Source organism: Erpetoichthys calabaricus, chromosome 5, assembly GCF_900747795.2.
Source record: "Erpetoichthys calabaricus chromosome 5, fErpCal1.3, whole genome shotgun sequence".
NCBI lineage: Eukaryota > Metazoa > Chordata > Cladistia > Polypteriformes > Polypteridae > Erpetoichthys > Erpetoichthys calabaricus.
In genome coordinates, this window is record NC_041398.2 from 74,100,086 (window position 1) to 74,125,055 (window position 24,970).

Genomic DNA, 24,970 nt, shown 5'->3' on the forward strand with positions numbered 1-24,970 from the left:
TTAATTCTATAACACAAAATGTGAACAGCATGGTAATTATAATAAAAGGGTTTACAACTGGTCGAACCACTGAAGCGTAAACTTGTTTCCTCTAACTACAAATTTCATGGCACTTGTGCCACGTCTTTTTTTTTTAAATCTCATTTCTGTTTGTTATTTACTCCGTTTGCTGACTTTCAGTAGGGTACAGATCGATAAAGAACTGATTGAGAAGAAATTAGGGTCTTTCTTTCTTTTTTTTTTTCTTTCTTTCTTTCTTTCGTGCAACACCTGGCATTAGCATTATTTTTAAACACTCGTGTAGAAAAGGTATTTACGCCCAAAAACTTACTTGGAAAGATTAACCGCATCCACCACATACAGCTGCGTAAACTGCATTATTTTATGCGCTTTAGAAAATGACAATTTTAAAGACAAGTCGAGATGACGGTAGTAACAGGTTTTCTAGGCAAGGTGGAGGAAAAAATGTTATCCGAATCCATGTCTTTTCAGCCCCACACGAAAACAGCGGCGAATTGCGAAATGCAAATAAATCATCGCTTCACTGTTAGAAGGGCGCATTTATACATGTATGCGGCTTTACATCAAATGCTATTAAAGCGATTGCAAGCTTTAGCGCGACATAAAAGACTAATACTTTATATTAGTCGGAGTGTTTATATTTTCCATTTTTTTATTTCTGTCGGTGGCTCGTCGTTTTCACTCCACGGGTCCATTAACTGTTTAATCAGACCCGCAGCTCAATGAGTTGAACCCTGCAAGGTTACTAAACGGAGTTCTTTAGAATTCGTGACGTTGTGGTTGGCAGCACTATTCCCCAATCAGCTGTAACTTCTGTGGGTGTCGGTAGCTCCCATTGGCTTGGAGGAGGAGAGCGCTGCGCAAAAACAGAACAGCTGAGCACTTGGAGCTCAGAAGTCTGCCAGCAGAGATCATAGGATCTATGGCTGGGACAGGGAGATTCCACCTAATAATTGAAGCCTTTATTATTTTCTCCGAATGCTCGGAGTGATGTGGTTTTATATTAAAGTACTCTTTTGCCAAGTATTGTTATAGAATAGTAAAATTAAGTACTTTTTTGGTTTTCTATCTTCAGCAAATGAAAGGATATGTGGAGCTGCTGCATCACCACATTTGCTTTGAAGCCAAAGCTCAGAATACCCAAAATACTAAAATTAGCCGGGAATCAAACGACTGAATGCGTCTGGTCAGGAAGCTGTCGCATCTGAGGTATGTGGCCATTAGGAATACATTCAACACACTGATGTGGAAACGCTCTTTTTTCCGGCTTTTCTCCACGCACAAGAGGCAATGGCTAAGCTAAAGCAGGAGGAATAAACACAAGTGCACTTTTTAATTCCTTAATGCTGTTTCGTCTTCTGAATTGGAGATGATTGTGTTATTGCTCCTGTTTTGCACTGTGGATGGAGTGCTTTCCCAGATACGATATTCTGTTCCTGAGGAGCAGGATCATGGCACGTTTGTGGGAAATATTGCTGAGGATTTGAGCTTGGACATAACAAAACTTTCATCGCGCAGATTTCAGACTGTGCCCAGCTCACGGACTCCTTATCTGGAAGTCAATTTAGAGAACGGGGTGCTTTTTGTGAATGAGAAAATCGATAGGGAGGAAATCTGTAAGCAGAGTGCTACCTGCCTACTGCACCTGGAAGTCTTCTTGGAAAATCCGTTGGAGCTTTTTCGTGTGGAAATTGAAATAGTGGATATCAATGACAACCCCCCGAGCTTCCCAGAAACCGACATCACGGTGGAGATTTCGGAAAGCGCCACCCCGGGAACTCGCTTCCCACTAGAGAGCGCGTTCGATCCAGACGTCGGCACCAACTCGCTGCGCACGTACGAAATCACCACCAACAGCTATTTTTACCTCGATGTGCAAACGCAAGGCGATGGTAACAAGTTTGCTGAACTTGTGTTGGAAAAGCCGCTAGACAGGGAGCAGCAGGCGGTTCACAGGTATGTACTCACAGCAGTGGATGGCGGTCTGCCTCAGAGGACCGGCACTGCGCTTCTGGTCATTAAAGTGTTAGATTCCAACGATAATGTGCCCGTCTTTGATCAGTCAGTGTACACTGTGAGCTTGCCCGAAAACTCTCCAGTGGGTACGCTTGTGATTCAGTTAAATGCCACCGACATGGACGAGGGAAAAAATGGGGAAATCGTGTATTCGTTTAGTAATCACATATCCCCGAGAGTGAGGGAGCTGTTCAGCATCGACCCACGAACAGGCAGGATTGAAGTGAGCGGAGAGGTTGACTACGAAGAAAGCAATATGTATCAGCTGTACGTTCAGGCGAAGGATCTAGGACCCAACGCCGTTCCTGCTCATTGCAAAGTTTTGGTCAAAGTAGCTGATATAAATGACAACGCACCCGAGATCAGCTTCAGCACAGTGACCGAGTCGGTGAGCGAGAAGGCAGCCCCTGGCACCGTGATCGCCTTGCTCAGCGTCACCGACAGGGACTCTGGTGAGAATGGGCAGATCCACTGCGAAATCCTGGGAGACGTACCTTTCAAGCTGAAAACTTCGTTTAGGAACTACTACACCATCGTCACCGATGGGCCCCTGGACAGGGAAAACACCGACTCGTACACCATCACTGTGGTGGCAAAGGACAAGGGTTCTCCCTCACTGGCCACCAGCAAGTCTATCAAAGTGCAGGTAGCAGATGAGAACGACAACGCCCCAAGATTTACGCAGCCTGTGTACGACGTATACGTGACTGAAAACAATGTACCAGGGGCTTATATTTACGCGGTAAGTGCAATAGACCATGACATTGGACAGAACGCCTATATTTCTTACTCCATATTGGAGTGTGATATCCAGGGCATGTCGGTTTTCACCTACGTGTCTATCAACTCTGAGAACGGCTACCTGTACGCACTGCGTTCCTTTGATTATGAACAGCTCAAAGACTTCACTTTTATGGTCCAAGCAAAAGACTCGGGCAGCCCCTCACTGTCAGCCAACGCCACTGTGAAAGTGATCATAGTCGATCAGAACGACAACGCGCCCTCCATCATCTCACCTCAGGGCAGGAATGGCACGGCCAGAGAACATCTACCCCGGTCAGCCGAGCCAGGGTACTTAGTCACTCGGATAGTGGCGGTAGACGCAGACGACAGCGAGAATGCCCGCTTGTCGTACAGCATTCTGAGAGGAAATGAACTGGGTATGTTTCGTATGGACTGGAGAACTGGGGAGCTCAGGACTGCTAGACGGGTCCCAAGCAAAAGGGATCCTCATCACCCCTATGACTTGTTGATAGAGGTAAGAGACCACGGGCAGCCGCCCCTCTCCTCCACATCCAGCATCTTAGTTGTCATCGTGGACAGCATCGTGGAAGGCCGCAGTGGGGATCACGGTTCAGCAAAACCCAAGGAGACCTCTTTGGATTTAACTCTAATTCTTATTATTGCGCTGGGATCTGTCTCCTTTATTTTCCTGCTTGCCATGATAGTGCTTGCCATTCGGTGCCAAAAGGACAAAAAACTTAACATTTATACGTGCCTGGCCAGTGACTGCTGCTTTTGTTGCAGCACCTGCTGTAGCAGGCAAGCAAGAGCTCGAAAGAAAAAGCTAAGCAAGTCGGATATAATGCTGGTGCAGAGCTCCAATGTCACAAACGCAGCACAGGTACCTGTGGAGGAATCTGGGAGCTTCGGTTCGCACCATCAGAACCAGAACTACTGCTACCAGGTGTGCTTGACGCCCGAGTCTGCCAAAACTGACTTGATGTTTCTGAAGCCCTGCAGTCCAGCTAGAAGCACAGACACTGACCACAACCCCTGCGGAGCCATAGTGACAGGTTATACAGACCAACAGCCCGACATCATATCTAACGGCAGCATACTGTCAAACGAGGTAGGACCAAACATTCTTCTTCAACCTCAAATATATTATGACAGTGCTGATGCTACTAGTGCATGTGTGTAGAGTTTAATTGGCAGATGATTTTATCTTGTAAAACTTTATTGTACGCTTAAAAATTATCTACATATTAATCTTTAATTCTGATAGGCTCATGTGCATACAAACACATATAACTATACAGTAATTGAAATAACCAACAGGCAAAATTGCTGATTTAAGATTTGTGTGTTCTGTGTGTTTCTATTTACCTATTTTTGTTGGCATAGTTTTACCATGATCTCTCTCTCTCCTGAAACGCGCGTCAGCACATACTAACAGATTCCATTAAATGTTATTTATTCGGTCTATTCACGCCTTCAGTTTATCCCGATAACCATTCATTCATTTAATTTACTGGCAATCTATTTCTATATATACCATCAACAGATAATTATATCGTTAAACCGCATTTATCACTGCGTCCGTCTTTTTGCCTTTTGCTACTAAAGCTTTTTACGACAAAAATCTATCTATCTATCTATCTATCTATCTATCTATCTATCTATCTATCTATCTATCTATCTGAATCCAAGTATCCGTGTGACGTTGTTTCCCTCCCTCCCTCTGAAAAAAAATCGCATCCTTGCTGATATGTGCGTGTGACCCCTCCCCCCGCCATACCACTCTACACACCACGACACCATGCATATGAAAAGTACATATGCCAACATGGGTGAAAAATATACAGGATTTTTTTTTACTATTTCTGTATCCCCTTGATTTTAATGTACAGTATTTATATTTTGTTAGGGGATTTAGTCATTACTCTCCGCCCCCTCAAAATATGAAGCTCCCTGTTGCCACCTATGTAAATGGCAGACCCATACTGGACCACGTTCTGTCATTTATTTTACACAAGCAACAGTATAACGTGATTTTAATTCATTTGTGTCAATTTGTATATAAATAAATCTGAAGATATAAGCATGGAATAATAATAATAGATTTTATAACTGTACTGATGATACATGATGTTTAAAAAGCACGCAGGCGCCAGGCTCCACGACTTTTTAGCCATTTTAAAAATAGGCTATAATTCATTCGAACCGTAGAGCCTATCTAATCAGAAGAGCACTGTATGCATTAAAAAGTCTTAGCACTTTGCGTGCCAAGTAAAAAGATGGGAGGAGTTTCTTGTCTGCACTTTTTATGAATAGGCTATGGAATGCGCCAAATGTCAGAATTATGTCTCTTGTATGAAGCTTCATGGTGCACTTTCCCTTATTTGCGCATTGCATGCGATAACAGAGTTAAAACTGCAGAAAACAGGAGACAAATATGAAGTAAATAAAATGACTGTTGTAGTCAGACGCCGTGAGAATATGAATTAAGAATGCCTGGCACAGCCCTGCAGTGTATCAGGGAAACAATGATTCGTCTATAAATGTTCAGTTCGGTTAATTCAACGCAAAATCATTTTAAATGCGAACTGGCTGTGCTTACTGAACGGATCCGATAAACAGAGAGGGGGTGGTGGATTACAGCTGCCTCGCTCTAGTTTTTCCCAAATGCGATCAACAAACCAATCAACCCCAGTAAAAGCATGTAAGAAATGCATCACATGTATTCAGACCGTAGATGCAACAGTGCTTTGTTTCATTTTATTTTCAAATAGTATGCTGCTTACATTTTTGCTTTTCATATTTTTAGACCAAACACCAGCGTTCTGAGCTCAGTTATCTGGTTGACAGACCACGACGAGTTAACAGGTAAATGGAATAAGCATACTTTTCTTTGCCTCAGTGAATACGCCCGTCTTTTGTATCATTTTCTTTGGTGATTTAATTATTACTACTATTATTAGTTGTGACAGCAGTAACCTTTTAAAGTTAATAATTTGATCATTCTAGTTAATGTCGTTTGACAAGGCTATGGATTTGACTTTAACTATTTCAGTGTTTTATCCAAAGACACTTTTGAAATTACCAAACCGGTATACGCATAAAAAAGCGTGCAGCACCTTATTTGTCCATTTGATGGCAGAGTGATATTTTTTTGGAATTCTACTACTGGGCTTTTACATTTTCATAGAATTCAACACAAGTGTTCTGTTTCCTTTTCTTGCGCATTTTTAGCTCTGCATTCCAGGAAGCAGATATAGTGAGTTCAAAAGACAGTGGTCATGGAGATAGTGAACAGGGTGACAGTGATCACGATGCCACAAATCGGGGCCACTCCACTGGTGAGTCTCTGATTCCCCTTCTTTATTACCTGTGCCCATATATTGACCAGTTTTTAACGTTTTCACGTTTGGGTTATTGAGAACTTTTATTTTATTATATTTTACAAAATGGTTAATGGCTGTTAAAATTCTATTATGTTTATTACTTTTGGCATTTGATTTTGCTTTTGATATTGTGATCTTTGTGGAAATTTGTTTGACTGTCCTTGTCCTTTCTATAAAATTCAGTTTTTAATCATGTCTTTTCACTTTCAAGTAATAATTGCAGCTGTTAAAACTTCTATATTCCATATATATAACTTATATATATATGTTTGTGATACATATAGGATTATATATATATATATATATATATATATATATATATATATATATATATACACACACACACACACATTATATATATATATATATATATATATATATATATATATATATATATATATATATATATATATATATATACACACACACACACACATTATATATATATATATATATATATATATATATATAGTATATATATATATATACACACACACACACACACATTATATATATATATATATATATATACACACACACACACACATTATATATATATATATATATATCTCACTCACACACACACACACACACACACACATATATATATATATATATATATGAAGAGAAAGCATTTGCATCAACACTTAAGTGGCCTTGTTCAGCATGGCCTTTACTTTAAAGTATTAATTGGTGTTATTCTGCTAGATCTGTGTTGCGTTGGTGTGTGCACCTGTTTGTCTGTTTTTCATATCGCATTCCATAATTATTTATTAGACAAGTTTAATGTGGTAGTTAATTTGGGTGAAAATAATTCTTCACATTTTTACTTCTTCAGAAAATTACATGTAGATCTTTTATTTCATGCATATTTTTGCCATTTGTTTATACCCATTTACATTTAAAGATATAACCAAGAAAAGAAAAAAAAAAAATCACACACCAGGAATATAATGCTTGAATTTGGCTTTCAGGTTCCACAATTTAAATTCTTTGCTCTGCCCTAAGCCTCTGTCACATTTCTACTTAGGCTGTTTAAGGGAGATGAGAGTTACCCGATATACTAGATTTTTTTTTTTTGCTAAGTTGCTAAGTATATGCCTTGTTACTTCTTCACGTCTTTATTATGGGAAACAAATTCACAACAAAAGAACCATGCAATTGCTGTTTATAAATATGCAGCTTTAATGAGGCCCTTTGGATAGCCGTTAGTCCTCAAGAAGTTGGGAGACGTGATGGAATTTACAACAGACCTGCTCTATTCGCTATCTGGAGTCTGGGAACTGGATAAAATAGATGGTGCCAGATGTAGCATGGAAACAAATAGTCAATTCATAGCCTTTACACAGAGAAGGCAGAACATGCATCGGCTAAAACAATGGCAGGCAGCTATTCATGTGTTTTAATTCTTTTTGTGTTCTTATTGTAATTTTTGAAATTGTGAGGTCAAGTACTCAAATTTAATTATTCAACATTTTTGGCTCTTTTTTTTTTTTAAACCCTGCATAGAATTTTGGTTTGCATTTCAGTTATAGCTAAGTAAAGGCCATCTGCTTTCTGCTTAGATAGGCTTCACATAATCAAAATGGTATGTGTAATGGCATTAATATATTTAGAAGTGTTGGCATCTGTTGGGTGTAGTTTGCAAACTGACTACATATTAATAAAAGGTGAGAAATCTACATGGTGGCTGTTATATACCTGAATATAATTACTAGTAACTATGTTCATTTTAAATTTGACCATTTCTCAGTCACTGCTCATTATTCTTCCACAGTTTCATAAACATAATAGAAAGTGTCATTGTGTTGTGTAACTGTCCACTATTTATGTATGACAGATAAATGCTTCCCCATTCTTTCAATAACTGGCAAATTAACACAATAAATGTGGTTTACTGTTGGTTCACGATAGCTGCCTAGAACACAAAGTAATTAATGCTATTGTGTTTATTGTAATGTGGCTTGTATTTGTCTGTGTTGGTGATCTTTATTAAAATGGTTAGCTGTTAACAAGAACATGCTGCAATATTCTTTATATGCTTATAAGAAACATAACAATGAAGCTCAGGTACCACATTTTTAAGTCATGTAGAAAATATTTTAATTCAGAATAACATGAATCATCTTGAAGTTTAAAAATCTATGAGTAGATCACATGTTTTGCTTGTTGCTGCAGAACGGTTTTTCAAAATAGAGAAAAATTTATTGTTGTTCTGAGTAACTGCTGTTTGATAAAGCAAAAAATAATTACAGTGTTTATACAGGACTTAAAATATTAGAAACACCTTTGACCTGGTAATATTAGTAATCGCTAGAATAATACAAATATAGTTATCCTTTATTATCATTAATATGATAATGTCTATAATAATTATGATAAAATTGACATTTACAAATTAAATGTGATCGTTAAGTAGACAGAGTTGTTAATTCATATACAATGAACATTTTACTAAGACTCTTAACTTATTCCTAGGTGATAGTAATATAACTGCTGTAAAAATATTAGCTACAGTATATAACATGTACTGTTTCAGTTTGAAAGGGTAGAACAGGTTAAATGCTACTTGTCTAAGGCAAAGTAATAACATTGTTATTATTACTGTATAAATGGAAAAAACTTTATTGCTTGGACTTCATTACCTTATTAAAACAATGTTTTTCTTGTTCAGTCTTCCTTTCTTAAACATCTTCATTTCTGAAAAACACTTAAAAACTAACATTTACTATTTCTGAAATTAAATTAAAATTCTTTTTTTTGTCTTTCATTGTGAAGTTGCAGAGTAATGCAGCCTAACTCTATTTATAAAGGGCATCCATACAAAAAGAGCTGTGTTTTATTTAAGAGTCATAAATGTCAGTCAGTAAAGGGGACACCCAGTAGTGAATTCCTTAGATGAAGTGCTGCAGAGGAGCTACAAGATGCATGTTGTATGACTCCAAGGGAATCCTAGCGGCTCTAAGGAGCAAGCAATGATTAATCGGATGAGGCTGTTCACCTAATTAGCATAGTGTAAATAAATAGTACACAGCAACTGCTATATATATATATATATATATATATATATATATATATATATATATATATATATATATGAACAAAATGTATATATACAGTATGTGTGCATGTATGTATGTTATATAATATACATGTATGCTGTACATGTGCGTGTCCTTTTTAAAACACATGAAACTACAATTTGGTTGTAAATTATGTTTTTTTTATTATTTATGTAGTTCAATCAAATGAAAGTGAATAAATAATCTAAAAGAGGTTTTACTTTTGATTAATTGTACTGCAAAATTTTATAACAGAATTAATACAAATGCTTATTTAAACAGCCTCTCTGCATCACAGACAACCTGTTTTAGATTTAAACACTTTATAATTGTAATGCATGGTGGCATCATTTGTGTCTTTTTTTTTCTTCACACTCTTTGGTATTTGTGAGGTCATAAATTAATCTTGGCACTAGCTTATTCTTGACTGGGGGTGGAGTTACGCTGGGATGAGTAGAGGAGTCAGCAAGAGGTATTATTTAGGACTGAGGCGCTTAATCTGATTACAACTCGGGACTTGCACAGAAGGGACAGAAGCATTTTGGTTAAAGCAAGGCAGTCCCATCCCCCTCTGCCAAGCTTTATTGCAATGTGCTTGCACCGATTATTGCTACATTGCAGTGTGGTACTTCACAAAAGTGTTCTTTATAATCCGGTTCTATAAAAGATCACAAAATAAAATTTGAAACCTTCACTCTGTATTGTATTTATCTGTACAGTGATTTATTTTGCAAAACACATAAGTAGGTTTGTCATGGTTACTATTGTGGCAAATAATAGTTAATGTCAAGCTCTGACATATGGTTTGAGAGAACAAGTATACTATGATCTGAAAAACTCTAAAAAGGCATTTTTTTCTAATCCCATTTCTTTAGTATACAAAAATAATATATACATTAAAACTAACTATAATACACACTTATTGTACTTTGATTAATTGAAAAAAAAATAGTTGTACCACATAAAATGCTTTCTCTGCTGGTTAAGAATGGTAGTGTTGTTTTTATTAGGCATTTTTTGTTAAAAACGTTTATTTAATATAGCAGCTATAATACATTAGCTTTTCATCTCTCCAGTTCGGTTTCTTGTTAAGGGAGTGGGAAAAAAATGGCTACATTCTTTGCTGCTCTGTGAAAATGGTTATACTGTCTGCAGCAGACTGTGATCCTCCTTTATTCTGCCTGCAGTTCACGTTAGCGCTCTGTAACAGCTCACTGATCAGTAATTTATTTTTAGACTTCTGCATACCAATTATCAAATGAAGGTTATTATCAAAGCATGGGTTTGCTATGCTTATATGTCTTGCTGAATTTGAAATAAAGAAGCTGTTTTGTGAAGATTAATCACGATAACAACCTTTGCATTCTCATAGTCATTTGACTATTATGTGAATGACTACCCTTATGCACTTGTTGATCTTATGACTATCCAAGAAATGATATGTGTATGATGCTTATTCTTAAAAGAGCATATCCTAATAACATGTTCACTGCTTTAAAGGATAAAATAGCTCAAGACACATTATTATTATTTGTACAATAATAGGAAATATTATTGTCATTAATGTATGGAGTCATTTTGAGAAACATTTTTTTAATTTGTAGTCTTAAAGATAATATTTATAATTATTATGAGTACATACAGATATCAAACAAAAGTGAAGGAACACCCATCCACAGGCAACCTGAACACAGAATACACACAGGAAAAATAAAAAATGAATTCTTGATATTTTGATCAAAATAAATGTAGAGGAGGCTGTTTGTTGACTGGTTTAGTCGCATTTGTAATATGTAGCAAATATGTAACAGAAAATAAATAATACAAGAATCTCATTTAGGACAAAAGAAATAAACTTTTAGGACCACACTTTTCAACAAAGTACATCATTAGTTTTCAATGAATGCAAGTAAAAAAATGCATTTTAAACTTCTGAAATCCTTATATGAGGTTTTATGTTTGTGTGTTAAGTAAAGATGAGAGGGCTGATTAATCGGTATCTGCAACTTACGGTTCCATTTGGTACATTTCTAGTGTAAAAATAAGTTATACAAATAGAACAAAGCAATAACAATGCTCTTTTCAAGTGTTGCCTCCTTGTCTCATAATGTATATTTACAGAATTTTCAACAATTAAAAAATATATTAAAAGATTTCTAGCATTCTGGACGATATGAGGAACTGAGCTATTTATTTTGTGGCATCTTTTTAAGGGTAGTTCTTAAAACACCCTTAATAAATTTTTCTTTTAATGTTAGCAACAAATCTTGAATTAGATGAAGTAAGTTTGACACACTATTTAAGAGTTTGCTGTGTTGCAGAAGATAGTTGCAGATCCAAACTATATTTTTAAGCTTACATGGTAGTCTCAGCTCTTTATGCAGCCTTTAAAGCAGTGCTTAGTAGTAAAGACACCTTTTGAAAACCCGTCATGCAAACAAAGTTCAGAAAACGTGGAAGTTATCTAATCCTAAATCTGACATCCCTCATTCATAAAATTAACATCTTTTACTTTTCAGAGCTGTTGTAAACATATTTTGAGAAATCATTACTGTTTTAAAAGTAAATAAACTAAATTTAAGAGTAGGTAGTTTGTAAAGGACAAAATGGTTTCTTTTTGGCATATAGTATTAGCAATATCCTGCAAAAACATATCCATTATGCTTCTGTTGTTGGAGTACTTACATATGAATAAGTGCTGATTTTTCTGTTCTCTCTAATGTTAATGTTAAATGAGTTAACCAGTTTATTTATCATTAGTTGAGTAGATACAAATATCAGACCAGTTAGTAACTTCATCTGGCAGCAAAGTCTGCTTCGACTTCATCTGGCAGCAAAGTCTGCTTCGCCACAAATGTGGAATGCATATTAACATGTATGTTGTGTGAAACTGTTACAAATCAAGAAAATGTTCTGGTCCATCTTCTGAAATTCATGTTTGAACTGTAGTAGCTTGCTTCCTTGTACTGTCTTTTTGGTTTTACATGCTTTTCTTTCTTTATTTCAACCTTCTTGTACAATGATACCGACAACCCTACTATAAATCATAGCATTGTCTCAGGCTTTAAATTTGTTTGCATAATCTGGCATTTTCACTGCCAAATTGTTTACCAATAACACAAGCATTAACAGGTAGATGTCAATAGCTTTTGCCACAATGTCAGTTTCCCTTAAGCTGCTGCTGGTGTCCTAATTATAGTAATTGGGTTTGTGATTCGCTTAAATGAAAGTAGTATCTTGGTTGTCTTGAGAAATGTAATGTTGTTTTTGATGAAACCCATCTTTGAGCCTTATCTAATTTGTACAACAAAATAAAATGCAAGACTGAATATAATAATGCTGATGAAATTTTTGCTGGTTTTAACCATCAGTGTTGAGTAAAAGCCTTGTTGTTACTGTGCATCTAGGACATATTTCTGGCATCTGAGCTGTTCATATTGTTAATGGTTGCGTGTGGAGCCGTTGATGTACTGGTAGCTGGAGCTGACCCTGTTTCAGATTCTCCCAAGCTCCTCACATGTAGAAACCTTTTTGTTCTGAAACTGGATCTCAAAATGTAATATAAAATGCACTAAAGAGGCAAATGAATTTCTGTTAAAATCTAGTGGACATGCTTTTTTGTATTCACAGTCTCTATGTGAAAAAACCACATAACAACTCATCTTAATTGTAATTGTATACATGTGAGAGTTAAAGATGTACTTTCAGCTTTTCATTTTCATGCATCTGAGTGTTTATTATTTAAATAGAGCAAGATAATAGCTTAAGATAGTAAAACTAAGAAATTAGATGTAGAATGGAATCACAGCCAAGCCATACTTTGTGTAACAGTGCGCTAAATATCTAACTGCTTATAGCAACTGTTTGTTTCAGTTTCATGTCAAGTGTTTTTTATGTTATTTTGAGTTGTTGCAGGTCCACAAACATTAAACATATGTACTATATAATGTTTTAGTAACTGGCTTCTTTTTTTTGGGTTCACACTTCATTTTTCTTTCAAAAGATCCTTAATTTAATCTCTCCAGGGATCAGCCTGGAAATGCATCAGATATATGTTTATACTATTATTATATTGTTTCTTGCGGTAATGCTTTGCCAAAATAATAGTGTTTAATTGAATCTGTCCTCTCTCTTTGTACAGATATGCTGCAGAAATAATCTAATTAGAAAATATAGTTCATTACTAATACCCTGAACTGTCTGAAATATCTGGGCATGTGAAACTTAAGGCCACTGTAATTATTTAACCAAACTTGGCCAACTTAAATATTTTAACATAATATCTATTAGTAGTACAAATAATTAATCCATCTGACTTTTAAACCATTTACGGCACCAACTTTTCCTCTCCCAGGTCATATTGTGATGTTGCAGTATTCTTATTTATCATAAAATAGTGCCATTGAAATGTATATATCTTTTCAAAATAGAATCACCTTTTAAGATGTATTCTCTTTTTTACAAGTAGACTGAAAGAATAATGTTAATCAGATTTACACAATGCAGAGTTGCATAACCTCAGGTAAATGCAAAAAGCAGGTGATTAAAGTTACTTTGTCAGTTATGCAACATTTATATAAGTAGGAACTTTCATTTTTTTAAATCAGACTGGTTTGTCAATTGGCCAGGATTTGAGCCTTTTCTTTATAATATTTTGGTAATGAAGGCTAATTTATAAAGTGTAAATAAAAGCTTTAATAATAAAATCTAAATGTTAGATTTTAGTTTTCCCCAATCAATGCAACATTACTGAATATTAGATGTTTTATTAACCAAACCCTGTAATGTGCCATTCTTATTGTTCTTTATTTGGTTGACTAGCATGAATAGAGGTATAAAACATATTCGTAGAAATGTAAAGTGAAACATTCCAGAATCCTCCAAGTAAAAAGTAATAGAGCTTCTGTAGTATTTGGAAGCCTTTTCATCAATAACCCACTGTGCAAAAAAACCAAATGGCTTCATTTGTATTGTGCAACATTCTTTCTTTGCAACACTGGAAAAAGGATTGATCTTATCTATCTAATCTTTAAGGAAATTCCTTTTTGCCAGAAAACTGTTTCAAGCACTTTCAAATGCGGGATGCCAGTGTCTGCTTATTGTGCATACCTATAAGCTGAAAGATTTTGACCTTAGATAAATTTGTTTTTTTCCTTTGTGTCATTTGTTAAAGTTAAAAAAATATATATATACAGTATATATATGCAAATATTATATATATATATATATATATATACTTTTACACATATATTGTATATATATGTATATACGTATATATCCATCCATTTTCCAACTCGCTGAATCAGAACACAGGGTCAGGGGGGTCTGCTGGAGCCAATCCCAGCCAACACAGTGCACAAGGCAGGAACCAATCCCGGGCAGGGTGCCAACCCACCGCAGTGTATATATATATATATATATTAAGAGAGAGGGAGAGAGAGAGAGATTACTATATACAGTGAATGTTTCTATTTTATTCAAACATATATTCAAATTTATGCTTCTAGATGTTTCCAATTTAATCAGTTATTTTTTCATATAGTATTTTCATTTCAAACTGAATGTCAGACTATTTTATTTGGAAAATATATTCCCTAACTTGCTTAATCCAGTTCAGGGTTATGGTGGGGCTCGAGCCAATCAGGCACAGAACAAGAACAAACCCTGAGTGCATCACCACTCATTAACAAGGCTCAGTCCCATTCAACCACAGGGGCAGTTTATAGTCACCAATCAGTTAACTTGCATGTCTTTGGCATTTGGGTAGAAGAACTAGAAAAGCAACCAAGACATGGGGAGGAATATGCACACAGGTGTGAGACCCAAACACAATGCTGGTTCAGTGTGGCAGTGATGTTAAATACTACGTACTCTGTGTCACACTTCATGAAAATAACGTTCCCCTGCTTTTAAATGTGTTATTAAAGTCCTGAAATTAACAGGAATCCTATCCAGGATTGGTCCTTGCCTAGTACCTGGTGCTCTGAGAAGAGCATCTGGTTCCCCTTGACCCTGTAACTATAACTTGATCATCGTCTCCGTTAATGACAGCCATAGGAAGAAGCATTTCAGAATTTGTTGTGATTAATATATAAGGGTCAAGTTCTTTACAATTGACTGACTAAAATAATATTTTAATAATTTAAAAATATTCAGAAATAATTAAGTCTATATACATAAAAACAACTTATTCTTACTTTAGCATTTATTATACTGAGTAAAATACAATTGTTTAAATGCTGATGTAGAATAACACAATCAATACCTATATGCATTTATTACATTTCTATTGTTTAAGAGGTCATGCAGTGTTAAACTGTCATTTTAAAGTTTGTACACCAGTGAATTAATATAAAACAAATTAATTATGCTTTAATAATATTTCATACACACTTTTCATATGGTAGCATAAGGGGTGTTTCAAGTTTATGCTGCTGCCTCACAACTTTAAGGACTTGTGTTTCTGGATGGTCGCAGTCTAAGAGTTTTCAAATTTTCCTTGGGATTCATTTTAGCGGTCTTCATGTTAGATTAACTGGCAACTCTAAATTGGCCTGGCATGAGCGTGTTAAGTGATTTACTGGCATCCTTTCTGGGATCTTTCATCCCTTCTGGGACCCAGTGACCTTGCACCTAATGCTGCTGGGATAGTCTCCAGTTCCTCAACCCTGGAAATAATGAGTGCATGAATGGACATTTGTTACAATTTCTGAATAAAGTTATGCAGACTTTTTCAATTTTTTAAATGAAATTAAGACGACAGTTAGCGTTGTTTCTCCTTTTTTGTTCTTTTCCTACCCCATACCCTATCCTATATTTTACTAGTACAGTTTTAAAACTAAACAGAGTCTGCCACCATAATTTTGTTTTTCAGGTTCAGCATATTTTTACATGTACTGTGCAGTACCTACGCTTTGTTTAGTTATTAAAAAAATGGAAGTCTATAATAAATACTACTAGAGCAATTCTCTCTGTTGTAAATGTATTAATTGTGAAAGACTTTTTAATAATTTTCAATCAATTCTTCACATATATTTAACTAATATATAATATATGGATATATACATTACATTTTTATGCTGATAGCTTAAAAATGAATGCATTACTTTTTAAATAGTTCAGTAGCTTCTATAACACATTTCCTTGTATTTATATATTGATGTTAGATCATTTCAGCAATAATATTTTTAAAAAGTTTGTATTGTGCAGTTAGTTCTGTATGTCTTCTTGCCAAAGAGCAAATTAAAGTATTTTACAGCTATTGCCCTGAGTGCTATATCATTCTGTCAATAATTAGTTCATTCTGTGGGATCTGTAATCAAACAGAATATGACAATCCCACTAAAAAGACAGAAAAGGGAATTTAAAATCCATTAATAGTAACTTAATTTCATGTTGGCATGTTTGTATTTTGGAGCCTGAAGTTTCTATGTATGTGCCCTACTAGTGCATTCCTCTAATTACATTTTTTTTGATCATGTTCCCTAACAATTATATTTACTATTGGGTCTATTCTCATTCAATCAAAAATAGCTTTGGACAAAGTTAATGAAACATTTCTTTATGTTGTGTGGCAGAATATTTGAAAAGAGAAGGATCCTCTGTATTAATACTATGGAATTTATATTTTTGAATTTCAAATTTAAGTACACAAGAGTGGCTGATTGGTAGGAAGCTGGTCATCTATTGGAATTCATAAAGGCCAAAGGGGCATCTAATGGGTTTGGCTGGCGTTTATTCCATATAGACGCATGCATTTCAGCTAAAGCTGCCATGGTCTGGCACCTGCCTTGCACAGCTGCTGCATAGGGATCCTGGCAAAAAAGCCTGCAGGGCACTTGGAGTAAAAAGGTGACAGGCTTAGGCACCCATCATTGTCCTCATGAGTGTGAAAGCCCTGCTGGCTTGTCCCCTGACCATCTGCCCTAATGTAGGCAGCCTGCCAAAGGATGACAAGCCAATTTACTGTTTAGAATCAGAGGAAGCAAAGCTTGTTCCCATGCCAGGCTGTGAGGTACTACAAGTTATTGGTCTAAAAAGTCAGTGCCCTTGGTGCAGACACCCTGATTTGTCTACTGGTAAATTGTGAGCAAAACAGGAAGCATCCAGGAGATTTGTTCTATTTTAAAAAACTAGATGCATGCAGCCTTGCTTGAAAGATCAACATGGAGAATGCTAGGTAGGTGTTGTTTCCTTGCATACAGCAAAGTATAGCATGCATCCTTGAGAGAGGACATACCTGACACCATTGAAATAAAAAATAGGACTTTATTGAAAAACACAGTATTGATATTAAATAAGAGAAACCTAAAACTGCTTTGATATTTAGTGTGTTTCGATTCTGTTTTAATAAAATTAAATATTAGTATTCAGTTTATTGGCGTGGACAACATTTTAAAACATGCTGTTTTATCATTCCAGTGGTTTGTTCATCTGAATAGTTTGTGCCTGAAATGAAATCAAATGACATTGTAGCTAATGTTAGAGAGGGAAGTGAGGATTGTTTTTTTTTTTTGGCAATTTAAGCTTGAGGACAAGTGGTTCAATTATTAAGGATTCAAAAGAGTCAATAATATATGTTAAAAACATTCCATGTGTGCTTTTGACAAGTTAGGAAAGCCATAAATTGGCACATTTTTATTTCTGGATTTGTAGCTCATCTAGTACTATACATGTTTTATGCAGTCTTTCTCCTAATTAAACAGGGCATATTTTAAATAGTCCCTTTAGTGATAATGGAAATAACATGATTGTTCATTTGCAGAGTTTCATGCATTAACTAGACCATAAAACATCTGCTTTTTAAAATCTTGTTTTTGAATGGTGTCTCTGGCTAAATCATTTTTATAATTTATTTTCTTTTGGTGTAGGTGCTGATCTCTTTTCCAATTGCACAGAAGAGTGTAAAGCCTTAGGGCACTCAGATAGATGTTGGATGCCATCCTTTGTGCCATCAGATGGCCGGCAGGCTGCAGATTACCGCAGCAATCTGCACGTTCCAGGAATGGACTCTGTGCCAGACACTGAGGTATTTGAAACTCAAGAACAAACGGGGGAGAGATCTTTCTCTACCTTTGGCAAAGAGAAGTCACATCACGGCACCCTAGAGAGGAAAGAGTTTGATGCACTTCTGTCTAGCACACGTGCGCCTTACAAGCCACCTTATTTGTGTGAGTATTAGTAATTAATTTCGATTTGAGCAAATAAGAAATGGCAGGAAGTGCCATTAAATTCTTTTCACTATAATATCCCACAATTATTAAACAGTAATATGGTTCACATATTTCTCTATCCAATATTTAAATCAACAACTATTGTTGTCTTTTATTACATTTGGTAATATGAATAACTATACAAGTGAAATTGGCTTTTGAGTATCCTATAACAATGAGAGGTTTATTTTAAAACATATCAGTCTGTTGTGACTTGTCATTGGAGCAAAACATGTTTTTGTATGCTTTCATGTGTTATACGTACATTACACATGGTTTTAAAAATGGGGAAAAATGACAAGTATTTTGTATGTCTGAAAATGATAATGATGAATGAAGGCCAAGGGTAGTCTTGTGAAACGAATTTATTTTATTATTTGTTTCATCAGTGTGTCTGCTATCATTGCAGGACATACAAAATGCATGCAAAATGAGCCACAGATCTAAAAGATATAAGGAAAGAAAGATTTTCTATTTGCTTTTAAAAATGTATTTGCTTGTTTTATTTCCTTTTCTTTTTATTAGGCTAAATGTTGATGGAGATGTGTCAGGCAGTTTAGATTGAAAGGGAAACTGACTTAATTTTCTTATGGTTGTAATCCAGTTATGTACGACAAAGTTAAACAATTAGCCAGTGTAGCTAGCTTAAATTAAATGAGCATGCAATATCTATGCTAATAACATTTCCCAAAGGTAATAATCAAATGTTGTTCTGCATGATATTTGACTAATTTAACAGTGTGCCTTCATTTGTACAATTTCAGACAAGTGGAAACCCGATAAATAATTGCTACAGAACAAGATCCATCCCTCTTTTTCTTTTAAACAGCCTGTAACTGGAAGGTTTCAAGCAGGCTGCTCTAATACCTCAATTAGTCTTAAATGTGACACCCCATAAACTTCTAACATTATTGTTCAAGGATGTTTTTATCACTGTGATGTACTTAATGGACTAATTTTCTTTGTTTACAGCGCGGAAAAGGATTTGCTAGTCCATTCTGTGTGGACATACCTGAGACAGCATGAATTTGCACAATAGTCGACCAACAAAAGCATCAAGTTTTCAACTTCATTATCTTGGCCATCCAGTTGTTTGCAACCATTGGTTGTTCTGCCTTGGGGGACAGAGAATAAATGGCCAAAAAACTAGGACCTTTTTTTGCTCTCAGCAGGCCTGAGAAATGAGTTGAAACATGGAATTATTAAAAAAAAAAACAAAAAAAAAAAAAAACAAATGTTGGGTGACGCAGCTCACCCATCAGATCTGTGTGTGCCTGTTTACAGCACCATTTATCTTACAATGTCACTGAGCCCTTTAGATGTTTATATTCACACCAAGAAGCCAATTGTACAGATGAAAGAAAAATATGTGCATTATAAATGCAATATCACTGTTTTAGACTTGACTGTTTTATATTATTTTTGTGTGGTCAGGTGTTCCCAAAACTTAACTTCAACTTTACAAGGAAGATGGTTCTCATATTCTATTCACCAAGTGGATCGAAACAGTTTTTGACCAACAATTTAATCAAAGACATTCTGTAGTTTATACCATGTGTGCAAAGTGTTTACTGTACTATTTCAAAGCTTCTAAATAAATATAAATATATATATATATAAATATATATATACTTTTCTTAAAAGTGTGGTATCCATTGGTCAGTTTCTTATATACCATAGAATTTCAATAAACATGCTTTAAAAAATAATCACATTTATCGTGAACATATCACTTTTTACCCAAATGTTAACATTACTTTTGAATATGAAAATTTTACTGTAAAAACTAAATATATAATTACCATACAGAGAATTCTTTTCGCACTGAAAGTGTCAGAGAAATGCTCATTTAAGTGGTAGTTAAAATGTTGTAAAGACCAGCTTTTGTAATTATTGGCACACCTGAAAAACATACTAGTTTTGAAAAAACTGTGTCTCGCAGTTTAATTTTTAAACAACTGTTAGACATTCTTATAAACTGTTGAAAAGAACACATCAAAGAAAAAAACCACACTGTACATGTTTGGATTAATATGTCCATGCCATCTCATGCCTTTTGTTGCCATGACGGTTTACAACAGTTTTACAGTATGTGCTTATATTTTCCTGCTGCTGTCTCTCACTAGCCTTCTGACAAAAAGTGAAAAGCGGCACACTATATAAGTGACAATCAGGTGAGCGAGCAGGGATAGCAGTCAGTTTATTAGCTGTATGTTAAAGTAGTTTGTCGTTTTTATGGGTTTTGGTAGTCAAATGGCGAGTTCTAAAGGCAGTAAAATTTGACAGTTGTCCTATACTCAAAAGAATGGTTTACAGCGTTAAGTCATCAGTCCATGCTGTTCTAAGAGAAGGGTAGCTCAGACCGAAAAAGTGTTTTAATAGACAATGGAAAAAAAAAATAGAATGACAACCAGAATTTCTAATGTGTTCATTTTTCATACCAGTAACTTACCTCAAAAAAACAAACAAACAAAAAAAAAAACAGGCAAAATTTTGTATTCTCTTTCCAGGGCGGCAATTCATTCAGCTTATGTCTTGTAGATCTTTTTCAAATACGTATAAAAATGACATGTAACTTTTTTTATTTTGGCCATTTTACATTCTGCACAGTTTAAGAAAGAATGCAGTAAAAAGAGGTTAGTTCAAAATATAATCAAAATAAAACCTTTAACTGTAACTGTATTTGCAGGTTACTGATATGTTTTTTTTTTTAACATTTTTATGCATACCAAAACATTTTTTCAATTTTACAAACATGTCACTATGCTTTTCTAATTAACCACTGATTCACTTATTTGTGAAACCTAAGTGATTGTCTTTAAGTATCACAAAGCCAAAGTAAATCTGCTTTCTGCCTTCTTTTTTGAATTTTTAAATTTTTAAAATTGAATTTTTAGTTATTATTTCAGCATTATTAAAGGGATGCATGTTCTGTTGATTTCACAATTTGGACTTGACTATTTTTGACAGCTCAGTACATTTTCCATATATGCGTTTGGTGAACAGTGCATGCTCTGAATGAGTTTGAAACAGTTCACTATAATAAGTACTGTAAATCTCTCTTTTTTCTAACTGTACTGCTGTTATCGTAAAATCAACATTTATTCCTCAGTTGCCCGAGAGTAAGTTTTCTGTGTCAAACATTTTCCCATTTAGTTTCAGATATTCAGAGCATTCCCTAAAGCAATTTGAGATAAATAATTTGAATAAAATAAATAATTAACTTGTTGCCCTAAGGCAACACCATGCAGTAAATACAGCACAAACCCACTTAGCTTTGGGGCTTCATTTCATGTTCCATATTGAGCCAGTTTCTTGGTTAGGGTTTTTCTTTAGCCATTGTTTTGAATGAATCCATTCCTGCTGACAAACACAGAAAACTTGAATATTTTAATGTGAGAAACTGAAATGAATATTGCAGGAAAAATGTAATGTTTGTATTTTTACTTTTGTGAAGCCTAATGTTCATAAAATATACAGGGTTCCACAATAAATTACAACAAAGTGATAATGTACAGTGCAATATATTAACTTGTGACACAACAGGGTTAATGCTGGCTACCAAGGGTCATGTCAGCTGACATTCTAAGCAGCATTTATGGGCAGTAGAAGAAAGAGGCTTTTTAACGACCTGCTTACTTTGAATTATTCAGTCTTTTTCCCCCCTTAGTTTCATTAGTCACGTGAGTTTTTAATGATGGGAAAATGGCATCCTCACCCTGTTTACTTTTGGAATTGCGGCAGTTTAAGTTCACTTCCTGAAAGGAGAAGATTTGTGCAAGTCCCCAATTCATCCAGACTGAGGCTCTTTTTAAAAGATTCCTAAAAAACAGCCTTTCTCTCAATTGTAATCGATTGTTGCTCTGCTATTTTCGTATTGTATTCATTTCAGACTTTATCATGAAATCAGAATTCATGTAATTAATTTATTGAACGTGCTTAATCCAACTTTAGGGTCACAGAAAGCCTAAAAGGTTTAAAAAGAGAACTTAGACATTAAATATATCTAAAAAAATAATTTCTAAGTTTATAATTTATTTTTTTTTATAAGAGCTGTATGGTGATAGTGTGGTAAAAGCTGATACTGTATTTGTGGTATTTCCATTTGCTCAATGTATGTGTGAGTTGTTTCCTGGGTATTTTGGCTTTTGCTCTAATATCTCAAACGCATGCATGTTAGGATAATTTGTGTGTTTACATTTGAAAGAGTGTGGATGTGTGAGAATGAACATAGCTAAAGGTGCAGGGATGTTTCCTACATTGTAACCCGTGGTGCTGGAATAAGCCGTAGCTTCCCGTGACCTTGAAACTGGATTAAGCTGATTTGATAAATAGATGCATATCTTTTTTAAGACCTCCTCTTCCTGAAAAACTGACATGTCCTCCATTTTAAAACATTTTTGAGCGTAACATTATATTTTCAGGCCTCCGTTTCAACAAAGAATAGTTGAATATTGACAAAGTAAAAGGTAAATGCATCTGTACTTTAGTGACACATATTCAGTCTGTCAGACCTCTTACATAAGAATTTTATGTGACATTATTTTATGCACCACTGTAGAGGAAACACGTTCTATCCCTCATGCTTTACTGTGTGCTTTAAATTAGGTCATATTATATAAATATGGATCTCCCTCTGTCAACGGTATTTCTCAGGCCTGCTTCTGCGATCTTTCAATGTCTATAAACAGCACCAAAATGTTCTCAGTATCACTATGTCTCCTAATTCCAGTGGAAGTCTCCTTTATTCCATAGAATATCCCTGTATTCATCATATTTTCTATGTATTTATAATCTGCATAATTTTCTTCAGTTTACATTCACTTATATATCTCATTAAGAACAGCTTTTCTTACATGGTATTACTTTCAGGCAACAAGATCATCCAAGTCAATTAAATAGAGAGGAATCTAAAATTTACCAAAACCCGTTTCTGTTTTTTCTTTTTTTTGTCCCAGCAACAACGGCACTGTCTTCTGTTTTTCATTCCTTTTTCCAATATTGTGACGGTTCATGTAACTTCCAAACTTTTTATGAAAATGCAAAATGCCTGTCTTATTTACATATGCCACTGAATGAAAACCGGATGACATGACATTGCTTGGGGACCGGCTTTGTGTGTAACCTGTGCTACATCTTTACAAAATGCATCACAATGAACTCCCATTGGACTTTTTAAATCGTTGCTTGATGGTAACATCATGTATTGAAGCATAAATGTTACCATCCTGTATAAAAGAGAAATACTGACACAGTTATATTTTGTTTGATCAGTGCTCGAGAGCTTTAAGTTGCCTGCTGCCATGCTATTTTGAATGACTTCCTAAAATGTTTTATTCCATGCCATTCCTTACCTAGATACATGACTTTTACTATACTGTGTGCCTTTAAGTTAAGCTAATCAAATATATACCTGTGTATCTATTTAGAAAGATGAAGCAGGGTAAATGACAAAATATTCTATATTTTACGAATGTTTTGATCCAATATTAGTGTCATAAGTCAATGGTTAATATGTATGTTGTTATTGTACTTAATTACAGAATATGTCATTCTGATTTCAGACGTCTGTTCTTAAAAATGTTTCCTTAAAGAAAAGTCGTATTTATTTTTATATAATGAATGTATTACATGTGCTTCTGAAATTAGTTGATACAAAAATGACTTAAGAAAACTTTTGACAATAGCAGCTACAGACTGAGATGAGCAGTATGGCAGACAAGAGAGTGGGGACAGATTTCACTTATATATCATTGTTTTACATAAATTGCAAACCCCTTGATCATTCTTAAAAAGTGCCACATGTGAACAAGTAGACTTTTATATAAAAAAAAAAAAGAAAAATGAAAATAGATAAAAATCTATGTTAGTTATTAGCAGAGAAATCTGCATTTACAGCAGCTTCATGTTTAATGTCTCGTTTCATGTAAATAATGCAAAAAAGCAGCAATATTTAATAATAAATTTTGGATAGTTTCTGTTAATTTTAGAAGGAAATGAATGAAGCAATTTAAGTTAATTTTATTCATTTTGCTGCCCCATCACCTTTGAAGTGTCTTAGATAATCAAACAAAACATCAGTCCTTTTCATAAAAGTTCAATGCATAGATAAGAAAGGTAAGCAAGTAATTATATAATATTGTTATTTGTTTTAAAAGGAAACAAAACTATGTTTTGCCTATGGCTGGGGAGGTTTGGGGTTTTTGTCTATAACCCTTTTTTGCATTATACATCTAATTTATACAGTACCATTCTCCTTTATGTGTTTATGTTATTCATTGTTTTTATACTGACTGGGTTTATATGAAACTAATAAAAAATGATCACAAAAGAAAAATTCAGAAATATTATAATTTCAGACATATCTTATTAGACTTCACACACTTCAGTAATACATTGTTTGCAGATTAAGGCAAAGTTCTAAACATAAACTGCAGTTTAGATATTATTTACAGTAAATATATCATAGTTTTACACAGTGAAATGACAATTGCAGTTAGAAAATGATGCTAAGAGAGAAGTAAGTAGATTA

At 34.8% G+C, this 24,970-nt stretch overlaps 1 protein-coding gene across 3 annotated transcripts; it reads left to right on the forward strand.

The window, feature by feature from the left end:
* Positions 1-918: 918 nt before the first annotated feature.
* On the forward strand, positions 919-24,589 carry pcdh10a (protocadherin 10a). Of its 3 annotated transcripts, none has more exons than XM_028801678.2 (5): positions 919-3,889; positions 5,588-5,646; positions 6,013-6,119; positions 18,097-18,396; positions 19,411-24,589. In XM_028801678.2, the coding sequence occupies exons 1-5, from the start codon at positions 1,391-1,393 to the stop codon at positions 19,428-19,430; spliced, it is 2,985 nt and encodes a 994-aa protein (XP_028657511.1). In that variant the 5' UTR covers positions 919-1,390; the 3' UTR covers positions 19,431-24,589. The 3 variants fall into 3 exon arrangements, with proteins under 3 accessions (XP_028657511.1, XP_028657512.1, XP_051784468.1); XM_028801679.2 differs by having other exon boundaries at positions 18,097-18,254; XM_051928508.1 differs by lacking the exon at positions 19,411-24,589 and having other exon boundaries at positions 18,097-18,407.
* The last annotated feature ends 381 nt before the right edge of the window (positions 24,590-24,970 follow it).

Bases quoted from the DNA above. Each gene is read 5' to 3' on its own strand.
- pcdh10a (XM_028801678.2), top strand. From the start codon at position 1,391: ATGATTGTGTTATTGCTCCTGTTTTGCACTGTGGATGGAGTGCTTTCC. The intron at 5,647-6,012 runs GTAAATGGAATA...GCGCATTTTTAG, and splicing joins AGACCACGACGAGTTAACAG to CTCTGCATTCCAGGAAGCAG. The intron at 6,120-18,096 runs GTGAGTCTCTGA...CTTTTGGTGTAG, and splicing joins AAATCGGGGCCACTCCACTG to GTGCTGATCTCTTTTCCAAT.